This window comes from Taudactylus pleione, unplaced genomic scaffold (assembly GCF_031769625.1).
Source record: "Taudactylus pleione unplaced genomic scaffold, aTauple2 ptg000522l, whole genome shotgun sequence".
Lineage (NCBI taxonomy): Eukaryota > Metazoa > Chordata > Amphibia > Anura > Myobatrachidae > Taudactylus > Taudactylus pleione.
Window position 1 is genome coordinate 4,136,287 of NW_028284924.1, and position 15,426 is coordinate 4,151,712.

Sequence of the window (15,426 nt, forward strand, 5' to 3'; positions counted from 1 at the left end):
GATTTCTATATAGCATTTCGGTTAAAATAAACATAACTTACACTGTGAGAAGTGAAATCAATAGATACAGTTGATAACTAAATTATATAGCAGGCAGTGACTTTAATCACATTTTGAGTTAATTACTCCAGGGACCTCCCGGGAACAGAAGCTGGAATTACCATTCGTGATGTACAGTCCTCGCCCAGATGTTACTTTATACCGGTGCCTGCAGCACTCCACCAACACGTTTCAACTCCTTCAGACAAGGACACCTTGAAAAAGACTCTGAAGGAGTTGAAACGCGTTGTTGGAGTGCTGCAGGAACCGGTATAAAGTAACATCTGGGCGTGGACTGTATATCACAAAAACCCCCATTATATTTGTAATATTGTTTCTGTGTAAGAAGTGTGGTTTTATGTGCAGCATCCATTAAGGTGGAGCGCAGGATTTACATTGTTTATTTTTAATAGTGACTTTAATACCAAAGCTTAGTGACATCACAAAGGCTGTTTATGATGTTAGCCAGTTACATGATCAGTTTACTGAGGTGGTAAATCACAATCTGTCTGTATTTCACCACTAATATCTATCTATCTATCTATCTATCTATCTATCTATCTATCTATCTATCTATCATAAGCTTACTTACGATGTGAAATATATATGCAGATACAGTTTATAACTAACGGTTGTATACCAAGCAGTGACTTTTATGTCAACGCAGAGTGCCATCATTAAGGGTGTGAAGTGGGCGGCCAACGTTGTTGCTAGTCATCATCATGCTGTCATGGCGATGGGTCTATTTTTATGTGAAGGCCTGTGGCTATAGTCCCATCTATCCAATTGTTAACCCAGCCTAATTATTGCTGATGTAGAGTTGCAAAATCCCCACGTGGGTGGAACAGACAATCTACAGACATTATTATGGAAAATGGAGACAATAAATTATATATTTCTATGGCTAAAACAAACACACTTCTAGAGTAACCTATAACTACTATTAGCTGAAATGTAAACAGTTATTGGTGTGGATCCAAGTAATACAGAATTTAAAACTATAGTGTGGAAAGGCTATAGGCCAGTGTCTCTCTTAATGTAGGGTACATTTCATCTGTAGCTACTAAAGTACATACATATAAACTGCTATTTAATAATGGATGGCTCCTAACTTGTTATGAAATATAAAAATCAAATTATGAAAACACTACCTTCTTTTTTCCTGTGAAATTTGGGAAGTGAGAGTAGACAATTGTCACTGTAGACAGACGTGGACAAAGCTTACAGCTCTCAGCAACAATGCTTCATTCCTCCTGAATACTGATGAGATTAAAAGCTATTGTCTCATGTATACCTGCATGCTTTTGCTACAGTATGTCATGGGATAAAGCAAATAAACTGTGAAAAGAGATAAATTATTGCTTATTCTTCAAAGATATTTTAAAATGGCCCGGACAGATTTCTTGGTACCCCTGAGAAGAGATAATATATAATTGGATTTATAGTGATATTTCAAACTAATTGCTTTCTTGAAATAGCATCACTTATGTCTTCAGTCGTCTAATTTGTCATTCAGCCTATTTAAATGGAGAAGGGTTGTCGCTCTGCTGTTTGGAATCATTTAGGGGTATTCAATATGGGAGTGATAAGTCCGGTTTTGCGTTAATATCGGAGGTATGACGTCATTATCGCAGGTTTTACTTTTACACCGTATTCAATTTCAGAGACTTATCGCAGTTTTGAAAAGTCTGTGATAAAAAACGGGGATAACTTTTCACCATTGAATAGGTGTCGAAAAAAAGTGCAGAATTGGGGTTTAGGGGTGCAGGCTTAAAAAAAATAGCCTGCACCCCTGGGAATGACATTTAAAAAAGAACTGTGTCAAAAAAAAGTTTAAAAAAAAAATAGGTACACCCCAAAAGATGAATTTAAAAATTGGGGTGTAAAAAAAAAAAAAGGGAAAAAATTGATTAACAAGAGGGAAATAGGTTCAGGGCTATTCTGCAAGTATGCGGGAGGTGTTTTGAAGAATAGATTTATAGCGGCAGGTGCACAATTGCAGTATTTTTAAAAACTTACTTTAGGGACTTAAAAATATGCTAGTACCCATTTTCATGTACCCCAAATTTGATGGGACCACTTAAAAAAACGAAAAAAATAACCGAAGTGCTCTTCTGCAACACTTCTTCAATGTCGGGAAAAAAACACCTGCTGCGGCTATTTAAATCCCGACTTTCATTTAAAGGCTAAAACGGGAGTACCCATAGTGATCCCCCATGTTTTTACAACTTTAGGGGGGTCTTACAATTTTTTTAAGGAAAAATTCGTAACTTTACGCAAATCCAACTTCGGAGGTTCGTGTTTCCATGTCATGGATGCTTGCTTCATCTCTGGTGTCACATGATGCACCCACGTTTCACCGCCTGTAACGATACGCTGCAGGAACTGCGCTCCCTCCTCATGGTACTGGATCAAGTGCATAAGAGACAATCCCATCCTATTGGTTTTGTGAACTTCTGTGAGTTACTTCGGTACCCAGTGTGAACACTTTTCCCTGTATCCCAGTTGCTCATGTACGATGTTGCCGTTATTCACCAAACCCAAACCTGTTTCCGTGACATGACATCATGACCGTACACCTCGACAAGTTGGTGATGAGTTTCAGCTACTGATGTGCCCTTTAGATGCAGAAATCTGATCACACTACGCACCTCAATATTTGACCATGTTTCCGGCAGCCGCCATCTCACAACTGATGCTGGGACAGTATGACTGATATGAGGCAAGGTCAGGAGGGGAAGCAGTGGTCTATCAGCTCTGGCCTGGTGGGAAATTACAATAAAATAGAGAACATGAGGTCTTGTTACCTTACTTATTGAACCACCCTCGTAGCCCTACGCGACGCTTATGGAGTGACAGCGAGCTTCATGGAAGAAGACTTAGGAGGACTCCACTTTTGAGAAAACAACATAAAAAGCCAGACTGGAATTTGCTGATATGAATACTGACAAGCCACAATGCTTCTAGGAGAATGTCCTTTTGAGTGAAAATTGGAGCTTACTGGCAAGTCACAGCTCTATGGTCACAGATAAAAAAATGAAGCTGTCAAAGAAAAGAAAAGAACACCATACAGTACCATCCAATATATTTTCTTTAACATTACGCTGAAAAACAACATTACTAATTAGGTCACATTTGCCTACTTTCTCAGAATGTCCGGGAGATTCCCGGATCTCGGGTGGCTCTCCAGGATGCCCGGAAAGGTAGACAAGTCTCTGAGAGCCCTGGAAAATGGTCAGTCTGGGCAACTTAATGATGCATTTTGCACAGAATCTCGTAATCGTTGACCTGTCCTCACTTTTTTGTAAGACAGAATGTGCAGTAATATCTAGCACAAAGCGACGATGACAAGATTATGGACCCCCCCCCCCCCACACACACTGTCCTCTTGGTGGTGCACACCTCCCACCTGGCTATCCCTCCCTGAAGGGGGCAGCCATAAAGTAGGCAAGTATGGCTTAGATTGAACAAATACAGCAGAACATGTCCACATACACCTATGCTCAAATCGCACCATACATTCCCTGTTTGGCTAACCACAAGCTTTGCTATATATATATTTATATATATATATATATATATATATATAAAATGCAACAAAGGTACAGTGCAAGGGTGCACTGATGCTGGCATTTCATGTACTTCTGTGTGCGACTCAGTTTTTAATCTGGGTAAAAAGGCTAAAGAAAGCGTTCCGATACGAGCGTCCCGCACCATGCCTCGCGTCACGTATTGTTATGCTTTGTCTGTGACTCTATACTAATTCCTTTGTGACAGAATGACTAATCTACTGTGGCTGGTACACGGTGAACAACTTTGGGGCTGATTCAGAGATGTAAGATGTGGTTAGCGCACATCTCCGATTGTAGCCGTTCTACGACAGCGCAAGACCCGTTCTGCACATGTGGGTCTATGATCCCGTACTCAGAGCGGCAGCAGACTGTCGGTGATAGATAGTCTGCTGTCATTTCTGAGCGTAGATGGGACAGTGACGGTCTCCGTTTTTCGCGTCGCCAGTGTTGGGGGGGGGGGGGACAGGCTCCTTCGGCTGATGGAGAGTTCCTGGCCTTTCTGAGCTACTGCGATCACCGGCTTGAGTGACCGCATGGTCACTTAGCCGGCAGAGGATCACGGACACAGCTCGGATCAGTAATGCATGCAGGAGGCTTCCTGGTGCATTACCGTGTTAGTACTGTTGCAGCTGCTATGTTAGCAGCTTCGATAGCAAAACCGTCAGAGCCCGAATCACCCCCTTTGTACGTGACTGCGATGCAAATGACATGCAACATTTTGGTTAAAAGTGCGAAACGGTACCTGTGCGCCTATATCACACTTTCTCAAACTCGGTCCTCAGGACCCCAAACAGTGCATGTTTTCCAGGTCTCCTCACAGAATCGCAACTGAAATAATTAGCTCCACCTGTGGATCTTTTAAAATGTGTCAGTGAGTTATGTTTACACCTGTGCACCTGCTGGGTGACCTGCAAAACGTGACCTGTGTGGGTTCCTGAGGAATGAGTTTGAGAACCACTGGCCTAGAAGAATGAGAGCAAATCTGTATTCCATTACAGTAAAACAGAATTGAGAGTAGGGGTACATCATGAGAATAATGGCTAGCACTTATTATTGTACCTGTATCAGGGACATAATAGAATTGTCAAAGCTCCATAAAAAACAGGAGACTTTTATTTACATGAACATGGCATTATATGTTTATGAGGCGTTAATAATGCAATTTGGACTTGTTTGGCTGTCGCTCATATTGTACAATTGTACATCCTAACAAAACTTATAGAAAATATAATAATAATGAATGTTCTTCCAATCCCGCTTATTACAGGAGAATGCATAATGCAGCGCGCGGAGGAAAATATTTACCTCCTTATAAACCAGACAAGTGTTGGAAAAAGATTTGCCTCATTTACATAACAGGACCCAGCTGAAACCATCTCAGCCTCTAGCCTATCACGCTGTAATTTAAAGAGACTTGCATGTAAATTATGGATACTGCAGATATTTCACTGTATATATAGTTTGAAAGGAAAAATTATGAGAAAAGAAAAATTGCTTTTTTTTATTTTGTAGAAAAAAATAAATAATAATTTCTGGCTGTTTCTATTCTGCTCATACATCATGACTTATGTATGTGAAAATAATGACACACTTTGGTATTATGTATTATGGCTCTAAGGAAAAACAGCTTTCTAGCCATTAATGGGACGGCATTAGCTGCGTTAATATTTATGCATATGGCTGTTTCTGATGGTAGAATGTCTGGGGCATTTCATTATAGTGTCTGCTCATTTTCCATTACACAGAACTGATAAACAGATTTTTCTAAATGGAAGTTTTTTTTCTATTTCTTTTTCTTTTTCCCCCCGCTTACATTTAAACGCAGTCTCCAGCAGGGTTAGAAATTATCCCGTTTAAATTCTATTTCAGAATATATATTCAGTTTTCTTTACAACAATCCTGGTAAGAAAATATAATATATTTTTAAACTCTATAGGAATGGCGCACAATTACAGGAGAATTATAGGTGCGCTACAAAATAAATACGGACAGTCTTTCTAGGAGAAGAGGTTTTTATATGTGTCAGTTTGCTTAATACATAAGGATGTGTGTTGGCTTCCTAGGGAAAAAAAATGTATTGTTCATTAACAATGAAAATCAAAAAGCAAAGCTTTGGTCTAAATTATATGCTTTAAAATTAGCAGTTAATAGTTATTCTGCCCTAGCAGCAAGCCTGTAATGAGACAGATTGAAGGAACAGCCTCAGGCAGTATGATTATTTTGGGGTTAGGTAAATTATGATAGCAAATTTGAAAACATGCAATCCAAAAAATGCTTTGGCTCCTCCTGTTGCAGCTGGTGGTTTATGAACTAGCAAAATATTCAATGTTAAATAAATTGACAAGGCCTTGAACTGCGCCTCGGCTATTAAAATAGTTTGTGTTACACAAATGTATTAATAAAAATGTTCTGCTAATAATATTCTCCCCATTGTTTCCTGTGCCTAAGTAGTATATGCTCCCCTAAACATATTTAGGGGGGGGATTCAAATCCCCCTGATAACTTAATAGGTAAAGAAGGGGCGTAGCCTCACTATTTAATTAGCCTCCCTTTTTCACCACGGTCGTTAACTGAACGTGATAACAGGCGTTAACACGGGTTAACGGCCGCTAACACACAGGATCCGTGTTAACGGGGATTTTTTTTCGGGTCACAGGACACCGGAAAATAAATCCCCAATCAGCGGGGCTAATTGAATACGGGCGGCAATCAATTAGCACCCGATCAGGTAACGGGGCTAATGATTGCCACCCTTAGGGACCTATTCATCATCACTTAATTTTTACAAAAGCTTTTTCACCTGCAGTTGTATAAATTAAGTTATTGGGCCATTCATCAAGAAGGTAATGCAGGAGATATCACAGATATCTCCTGCTTACCTTCCTCTGGCGGAATGGCCCGCTGTCCCCATACACTAGTATCACAGATATCTCCTGCTTACCTTCCTCTGGCGGAATGGCCCGCTGTCCCCATACACTAGTATCACAGATATCTCCTGCTTACCTTCCTCTGGCGGAATGGTCCACTGTCCCCGTACACTAGTATCACAAATATCTCCTGCTTACCTTTCTATAGTGGAATGACCTGCTGTCCCCATACACTAGTATCACAGATATCTCCTGCTTACCTTCCTCTGGCGGAATGGCCCGCTGTCCCCATACACTAGTATCACAGATATCTCCTACTTACCTTTCTCTGGCGGAATGGCCCACCATCCCCGTACACTAGTATCACAGATATCTCCTACTTACCTTCCTCTGGCGGAATGGCCCGCTGTCCCCATACACTAGTATCACAGATATCTCCCGCTTACCTTCCTTTGGCGGAATGGCCCGTTGTCCCCATACACTAGTATCACAGATATCTCCTGATTACCTTCCTCTGGCGGAATGGCCCTCTGTGCCCATACACTAGTATCACAGATATCTCCTGCTTACATTCCTCTGGCGGAATGGCCCGCTGTCCCCATACACTAGTATCACAGATATCTCCTACTTACCTTTGTCTGGCGGAATGGCCCGCTGTCCCCGTAAAACTAGTATGGGTACAGAATTCTCCTGATTACCTTCCTCTGGCGGAATGGCTCGCTGTCCCCATACACTAGTATCACAGATATCTCCTGCTTACATTCCTCTGGCGGAATGGCCCGCTGTCCCCATACACTAGTATCACAGATATCTCCTACTTACCTTTCTCTGGCGGAATGGCCCACCATCCCCGTACACTAGTATCACAGATATCTCCTACTTACCTTCCTCTGGCGGAATGGCCCGCTGTCCCCATACACTAGTATCACAGATATCTCCCGCTTACCTTCCTTTGGCGGAATGGCCCGTTGTCCCCATACACTAGTATCACAGATATCTCCTGATTACCTTCCTCTGGCGGAATGGCCCGCTGTCCCCATACACTAGTATCACAGATATCTCCTGCTTACATTCCTTTGGCGGAATGGCCCGCTGTCCCCATACACTAGTATCACAGATATCTCCTACTTACCTTTGTCTGGCGGAATGGCCCGCTGTCCCCGTAAAACTAGTATGGGTACAGAATTCATTAAGCTCTGAAAATATGCCATCAGATGGTGTTTGCACCGGGTTGCGAAGAGGGATCCTTTTGCATTTCTTCGCCCTGTCCGGCACCTTACACCGGACGTCGGGGCCATTGTTCGCATGCGTGACTTTTACATGACGCATACGTACTAGTGTCACTGCTCGGAAAGGAGCAGTGAAAAGATTCTCCCATTTGGGTGCCAGGGATTTCATGGCTGTTCCATTACCAGCTAATAAAACACCAGTGACCAGACTTGTGTCTACTGTTTGGCTGTTTCTATTCTGCTCATACATCATGACTTATGTATGTGAAAATAATGACACACTTTGGTATTATGTATTATGGCTCTAAGGAAAAACAGCTTTCTAGCTATTAATGGGACGGCATTAGCTGCGTTAATATTTATGCATATGGCTGTTTCTGATGGTAGAATGTCTGGGGCATTTCATTATAGTGTCTGCTCATTTTTCATTACACAGAACTGATAAACAGATTTTTCATGGGTGGGACCTCCAGCATTTAACTACACAGAGGGAGGGAGGAATATAAAAACAAAAATGAATACACCGTCCTGTTGCACTTTAAAAATATTTTTTTGCATAACTGATGGTAATAAATTAAAAAGACACTAAGATTTATTTATTTTTTTTATTTCCTAGACAGTACCGAAGGTCAAATTATCGATTCAAGAGAAAATGTGTTCGACAAATCCAGATAACTGGGTGACTTTTGATGATGAAAATCCATTCCAGTCCCCGCAGAAATCCCTCATATGTCCCCACGGTGCTTACAGCCAAAATCCTAAATCAAGTGTATTTAAACTGAACCTGTCTCATGAAGCGACAACAAGTGCTTCTTGCTCTAACTCCACCAGTCCTCACATATCTCCGATAATTGACTTCTTTATGAGTCCTGGTCCTCCAAGCAACTCGCCTCTTTTCACACCTATCAAAGACAGCCCGGCCACACCATGCACTCCTAAGTTAGGGTCTTATAGCTTGTACCCTACTCCGAAGAGGTCTTGGACCCAGCCTCAAGCATCAAGTCCGTTAACAGCGAACCATACGCCAAGTAGTCCATCATCTTCAGGGACCAATGGTACAAATCTTTCCACATGTCAATGGAATAATCATTTATATCACTTGTCAAGTCCCCATGTAGACCACTCTCAGAGCGACTGTACCTTCTCAAGCCCATTTTGGAACAGTGATGCCACCAATATTGTTTCTTCCACTGGTGCATGCACCGCAGCGGAGTCTTGTGTAAAAGAAGAAATATCTTCAAAAGTGGAATATAACACAATGGAAATTGAAGCCTCTAATGACCAAAAAAGTCTTAACCAGTGTTCTTTCAGTTACGTGTGTGAAAGGCTCCAGCACTTAAAGATTGACCCACCTGACAATTTGAAAAACCAGCCTGTCTGTGCAGAGAAAAAGAGTCCATCATTTATTCCACAAAGCCTCTTTAGAAGTCAGAGAAAAGATGGGTGGCCTTTCATGTTGAGGATACCAGAAAAAAAGAACATGATGTCTTCGAGGCAGTGGGGACCTATTTACCTGAAAGTTCTAGCAGGTGGAATTCTGCAAATGTATTATGAAAGGGGACTTGAAAAACCATTCAAAGATTTTCAGCTGCATCAATTCTGCAGACTATCCGAGCCAAAACTAGAAAACTTAGGAGTCGCAGATAAAATACACACTGTTAGGATTGAAAATGTAACTTATGTGGAAAAAAGGAAATACCATCCAAAATTCGAAGTAGTCCGCGAGGCAGAAATCGAACAGATGTTAAAATTGGGGACCATGGACTACCACGATCTACTGGACTTTATTACGACATTGGAGGAGGAGCTGTTGCTGCTGACGCCGGTTTCTTATCAAAAGAAAACCTACGAAGAGCCGGAAATGTCAGTGGAGGTCGTGGACAATTTTTGGGGAGAAGTCAACAAGGAAGGGAAAGTGAAGGAGAAGGCAGTGATTTGTCAAGTCTACGGTCTTTGTTTCATTAATAGTGGCATGGAGTGTTTTTTAACGTTAAATGATTCCGATCTACAAAAGTTATCGGACAGCTATTTTACAAAGGAGCGAGACAAAGTGTTGATTAATATTTCTGAATATCATTTCCACAAGTGTGTTAATAGACATGAATTTGAAAAGTCCAGGATAATTAAATTCACGCCACCAGATGCGTGTAGATTTGAACTCATGCGCTTCGAAGCGCCTTGTGGTGTACGCGAGCTTCCGTTTTCGATGAAGAGCTTGGTGGTGGTGCAGGGTGCGTACGTGGAGCTCCAAGCATTCCTAAATATGTCCAGTAGTGTTCCGGGTTCTTCACAGATAAAATACTGTGAAAATGTTACAATCCACTTCCCAGTCCCGGCACAGTGGGTGAAAGCACTTTGGACTGTTAGCCTTCAGAGGCAGAGGTCCATTAAGACGAAGATGAATCGAAGAGCTTGCCTTGGGTCTGCATATGAAATAGAATCTGAACCGGTCATACAAGTGACGATTGGAACAGCAAAATATGAGAATGCGTACAAGGCCGTTGTTTGGAAGATTGATCGACTCCCAGATAAAAATTCTAGTAATTATATCTTTAATTTGTTTGATTACATGCCAATTGTGCACACATTTTTTTGAAGTGTCAATATGATTATATTCGTCTAACGTGCCATATTTCATAGGTGTTTTTAGTGTTCATTCTAGCACCCTGCACCTGTCACAACCTGTGCAGTTCCTCTTTCCTGCCTGCGGTGTCTCTCTCTGCTCTGGTGCCTCTAGCACACTTAGCTGATGCAACAAACTGCTGAGGTACAGACCAGAGTGTGCTAGAACCACCAGGCAGGAAAGAGGATTTCACGGGTTGTGATAGGTGCAGGGTGCCAGAATGAACACTATGTTTTGAATCCCCATAGCTCCCAGCAGGGCCAGATTGATACTGGGTTGGATAGGACTACTGCTCCAGGCAAGCACATAAAAATAGGCCCACCTCAGCAGCTCCACAACCCCCGCGGTGCCAATCTGGCAGCCCAAAGGTTGGCGAATATGCTTCAGCCTCGCAAATTGTTTATAATGAACCAAACATCAATGTAGTTACAATGTGAAAATGGTGGAATATCATAGTATAGCAGCTAGAGTTTTCATTATCTTACTTGAACCAGCTCAATCAAACTGCGCTTTTATTAAACAGACAAACTAAATATACAGTACAGTATTTACGGGCGAGGAGATAAATCCGGAGATTCCCTAACTTGCACATGTCCTAGGTACCTTCTTCTGAGATATCTGAACTGTGATTGATCATTTTAGTTCTTATGATTTGCCATAAGGCAGATCTCAAATAACATATTTTTATCTGCAGTGTCATTTATTTTTCAAGAGGTATTTTAGGATTTCACATTCCAATGGTTTATTTTCCTCCACCATTTATATTCTTAAATGTTGTTTTTTTGTTTATCTCTACAACAGCTAATGCGTGTAATCGGTATGCAAGGGTGAAATGCCGGGCGTCTAGATGTAGACGCCCGCATTTCCCCGACGCCGGGAGACCGGCGCCCAGCATCCCAATCGTAGCGATGCCGGGCACCGCGAGCGGACAGCCGCGGGGGGGAGGGTTAGGTTTAGGGCTCCCGGGGGGGACTTAGGGTTAGGCACCACCCCGGGAGGGTTAGGGTTAGGCTAGGGGGAGGGTTAATAGATAATCACCTATCCACGATCGGGATTTCCAGTGCTGTCGGGCTTCCGCTGCTTCGAACTCTGCGAATGTCGGGCTGCTGCTGACGGGAATCGAACAGCCGGCCATGCGGCTGTCATACCCATTCCGTGTAATCTACACATACTAGATATGGACTTGGCCAAAGGGACAAATGATCTCAATAGTAGCTATAATTAAAATGTGCGGTTTGTGAACTGGGGAAACATGCTGTGCACTACAACACATACAGCGGGCTCATTTACTAACTGCGGATTATGCAGGCACGCAGTGCATCTGATTTTACCAAAGTGTCTATTTATCTGCCTGGCGCATATGTGAAACGTGCAAGGTTACCGTATGATGCAAAATGGGGGGTATCCCGCGGTGAATCACCTCGCCCAGGGCTATCCAATTAGCCCCGAAGTCGGCCTGACGACTGCATTTATCAGGGTTTTTTTTTTCGGGACCTGATATGTCCCGAAAATAATCCACGATAATTGCCGTCTTTTCACCTGAAAAAAGGCGAAAACACATAGGTCCGCGAGCTTATCGCGGCAGCTATGTGTTTTCGGGAGAACTATCCTATTATTTCAAACAAAATAATAGGATAGGGTGAAAAATAACACCGTCAAAAATCGGGGATAATCGGCGAAAATCACAGTTTTTACAGATCGCGGTGATCAATTAGCGCCTGAACAGTGTTCGGGGCAAATTGGATACCACTCGTGGTGGGAAAAGTCACTTAAAAGCCCAATCTACTAATACTTTTGGACTTTTCCTCTTGGGAATGTCTTTATTATATAATGATTTGTATGCATAACACGTGTATCTTCTAGTATAGAATGTGCGTGGAAAATGCAAAAGGGATCCAAATGAATTTATACACAGCTGCTGCCCAAAAATATGCAAATGTCTCACCAGCTGGGATATGTATTGAGACCCCCATCGGCGTCTTTGTAAATCCAAACACCTGCGTACAGAGATGCAGCATCGGTTGCAGAAACTGAGACTCCGGAGCCATATTTCTTGCTTACGGGATCGCAGATCTGCCTGCATTTTTAGCCGACACTCGCCCTTACCTCTCCCAAATGCTCCCTGACTGTCAGTCACACTGTGAATAAATACTCGCTGTGAGCGACTACAGTAATGTACCTTGACGCATGCGCAGTGCAACTCAAATGCCTGTGACGATGGGCAATAATCGCACAACTGCGGAAACATCAGCATAGCGTACAACTATGAATCAGGCCATCTATGTCTTCGACTTCTTGGGGGAAGTGGGGTTCCACTAGGGGGAGGGTTAAGGGAGTAGGGTTAGGCACTAGGGGGAGGGTTAAGGGATTAGGGTTAGGCACTAGGGGGAGGGTAAGGGATTAGGGTTAGGCACTAGGGGGAGGGTTAGGGATTAGGGTTAGGCACTAGGGGGAGTGTAAGGGGTGAGGGTTAGGTTTAGGGTGCAGGGGGGGTAGATTTAGGCATTAGGGGGGAAGTTAGGTTTAGGCAGCATGGAGGGAGGGGCAGGGAGAGGGGGAGGGTTAGGAAACTGACCAACTGGTGTCGGTATCCTAACCCTGTCTGGGTATCAGGCGCTGGGATTCTGACCCAACCCCTCCCTTCATATCCAGTCTTTTTCATGTGTAGACAGGATATATGGCCATTATATAAGTGATATGGCAGAAGCTGGTAGTACTGCCGGTGTGTATGTTTTACAGCTTAGCAATAACCAGATGTCAGTAAACCCAAATGTCAATGAGCTGCTCTACTCTGGCACTTATGCCACCCCAGCCAGCCTATCAGATTCAATAGCCCAGGCCTAGCCAACCTGTGGCTCTCCAGCTATTGTGAAACTACAAGTCCCAGCATGCCTTGCCAGAGGTTTAGCATTCCCTAATAGCAAAACTGTGGCAAGGCATGCTGGGACTTGTAGTTTCACAACAGCTGGAGAGCCACAGCTTGGCCAGGCCTGCAATAGCCTTTCACAGAAACCCTAACAAGTGAAGTGCAGCTTATGATAATATTTGTAATTGAATAAAAAGTAATCATGTAGCACTTCAGCAAATCAAAGCCTTCGCATTCTGTTCCAACCCTGCACCCCCCCCCCCCCCCATCTGCTATTCGCCAAGGTGTGATATTGTGCACAAGTTGCAATGAACTGCTATAGTCACAAACTAAAATGTTTTCCATTATTCTTCTTAAAGGTCCGGATCAACCGCACAGCTTTTCCTGCAAGCTTGAGCTTGGCTCGGACCAGGAGATACCTCCCAGCTGGGATCCCATAGCGACTGTACAGTTTGTGATGCCGTTTACTGGCATCTCTGGGGCCGAGGTGAAATCAATGGGCGTCGAGAATGATATCCAGCCCCATAAACATGTCACCCAAAAAGCTTGCTACTACATCCAGGTATTATTGATTTGGACGTTTATTTAGAATGGTTTATATTGCATATAAATTGTTATTGGGAGGGACATAAGCACGCCTCATGGAACATTATACTTTCTGATTAGATTTGGACCTTCTATTACTACTTTCTGATCAATCTGGGATTGTGAGACGCCAGCATGGAAACTGGTCTGTTGGGAGCGGATGTAGCTAGCAGTGTTAGCTCAGATAGGAAGCATTGACTTTATTCTCTGCATAAACATGTCTTTCATCATCCATACCGCCAGGACTGTGTCAGCTATTTCTCGTGTTCAAAACAAGTGATAAATAAATAAATATATACAGTTTGGCAAATGTGTACAAGCCTTACATACAGTAGCTGTCATCTGTAAAGTGCCCATCACGTTAATATATGCAGGTATGTATGTATACAGCCTGTTACACAAGCACAAAAACATTGTCTAAGATCAATGGTAACAGGCTGTCTTGGAATCAGATGCCATGTTATCACAATGATTATGCTGCTAGGACGGTTTATTATATACCTGGACAACATATACAATCTTCCTCCTTCTGCAGGCATGAAAAATATATATATATATAGATATATTGATATATATATATATATACGTATATACACACACACACACACAGTGTATATATATATATATATATATATACACACACACAGTATATATATATATATATATATACTTCTCTTCAACGCAGCACTCACATTATCTCTATCGCCCATACGTGGCCGCGCATCGCTGGTCGATGGTAAGTTGGCAGGGTCCTTTTATATGATTTCAAATCGTTCTTTAAAATCGCTACGTGTGTACGCACCATTAGGGAGCCTGTCAGGCACGCAAGGTTAGTAACCCGTTAGCTGGATTCATGCTTTGAGTTATGCTGCAACCTACAGTTAGATTGAATGGCTTGAGAAAGGTTTGCTGCTATATGTAAGCTTGGAATAAACAATACTCATAGCTGCATGTATTGGTGAGTGCCTACATTTTTTTCTAATAAATATATATATATATGATATAGAGTACTGTGCAAAAGTTTTATGCTGGCCATACACCTGCACGATTTTGGGCTGATTGCCCGATTTTCGTCGAGTCTTACGATGAATCATGTAGAAATCGTGTATTTTTGGAGTAGGATACGATCCGATGCGCGCTCCATTAGCTTGTAAAACGGATTGTATGATCAGATGTGCAGCCCATATGTTCCATCGTATCGTGTGCAGCTCGTACCATGTATTTTGTGCATGCGATGCATCGTGCGTCCATTCATGTAACTACAATGACTTTTCCCTGATGAGCGTGTGAGGCACACGATCGATCGTATGACAGATCGTGTGTAATGAAAACAAATCGTGCCGCCGGGATTGCCAGGGAGCTCCGGGGAGTCGGATGGTGAATCTGATCTGATGCTGGTCCTGTAGGTGTATGGCCAGCATAGGTGTGGAAAAAATGCTGCAAAGTAAGGATGCTTTCAAAAATAGACGTTTATTAGTTTATTTTTTATCAATTAACAAAATGCAAAGTGACTGAATAGAAGAGAAATCTAAATAAAATCAACATTTGGCTTGAACACCCTTTTCCTTCAAAACAGCATCAATTCTTCTGGGTACACTTGCACAAAATCAGGAATTTTGCTGGATTATAGTCAGGTGTATGATTA

The 15,426-nt window shown here is 42.5% G+C and overlaps 1 protein-coding gene across 6 annotated transcripts in view; it reads left to right on the forward strand.

Moving 5' to 3' along the window:
• STON1 (stonin 1) overlaps positions 1 to 15,426 on the forward strand; it is a 139,260-nt gene that overhangs the window by 98,512 nt on the left and 25,322 nt on the right. For all 6 annotated transcript variants that reach the window (XM_088450730.1, XM_088450729.1, XM_088450727.1 and 3 more), the window contains 2 exons: positions 8,324 to 10,247; positions 13,556 to 13,758. In XM_088450730.1, the coding sequence (XP_088306856.1) occupies positions 8,360 to 10,247; positions 13,556 to 13,758 (2,091 nt within the window). In that variant the 5' untranslated portion in view covers positions 8,324 to 8,359. The remainder of the gene's footprint in view (positions 1 to 8,323; positions 10,248 to 13,555; positions 13,759 to 15,426) is intronic.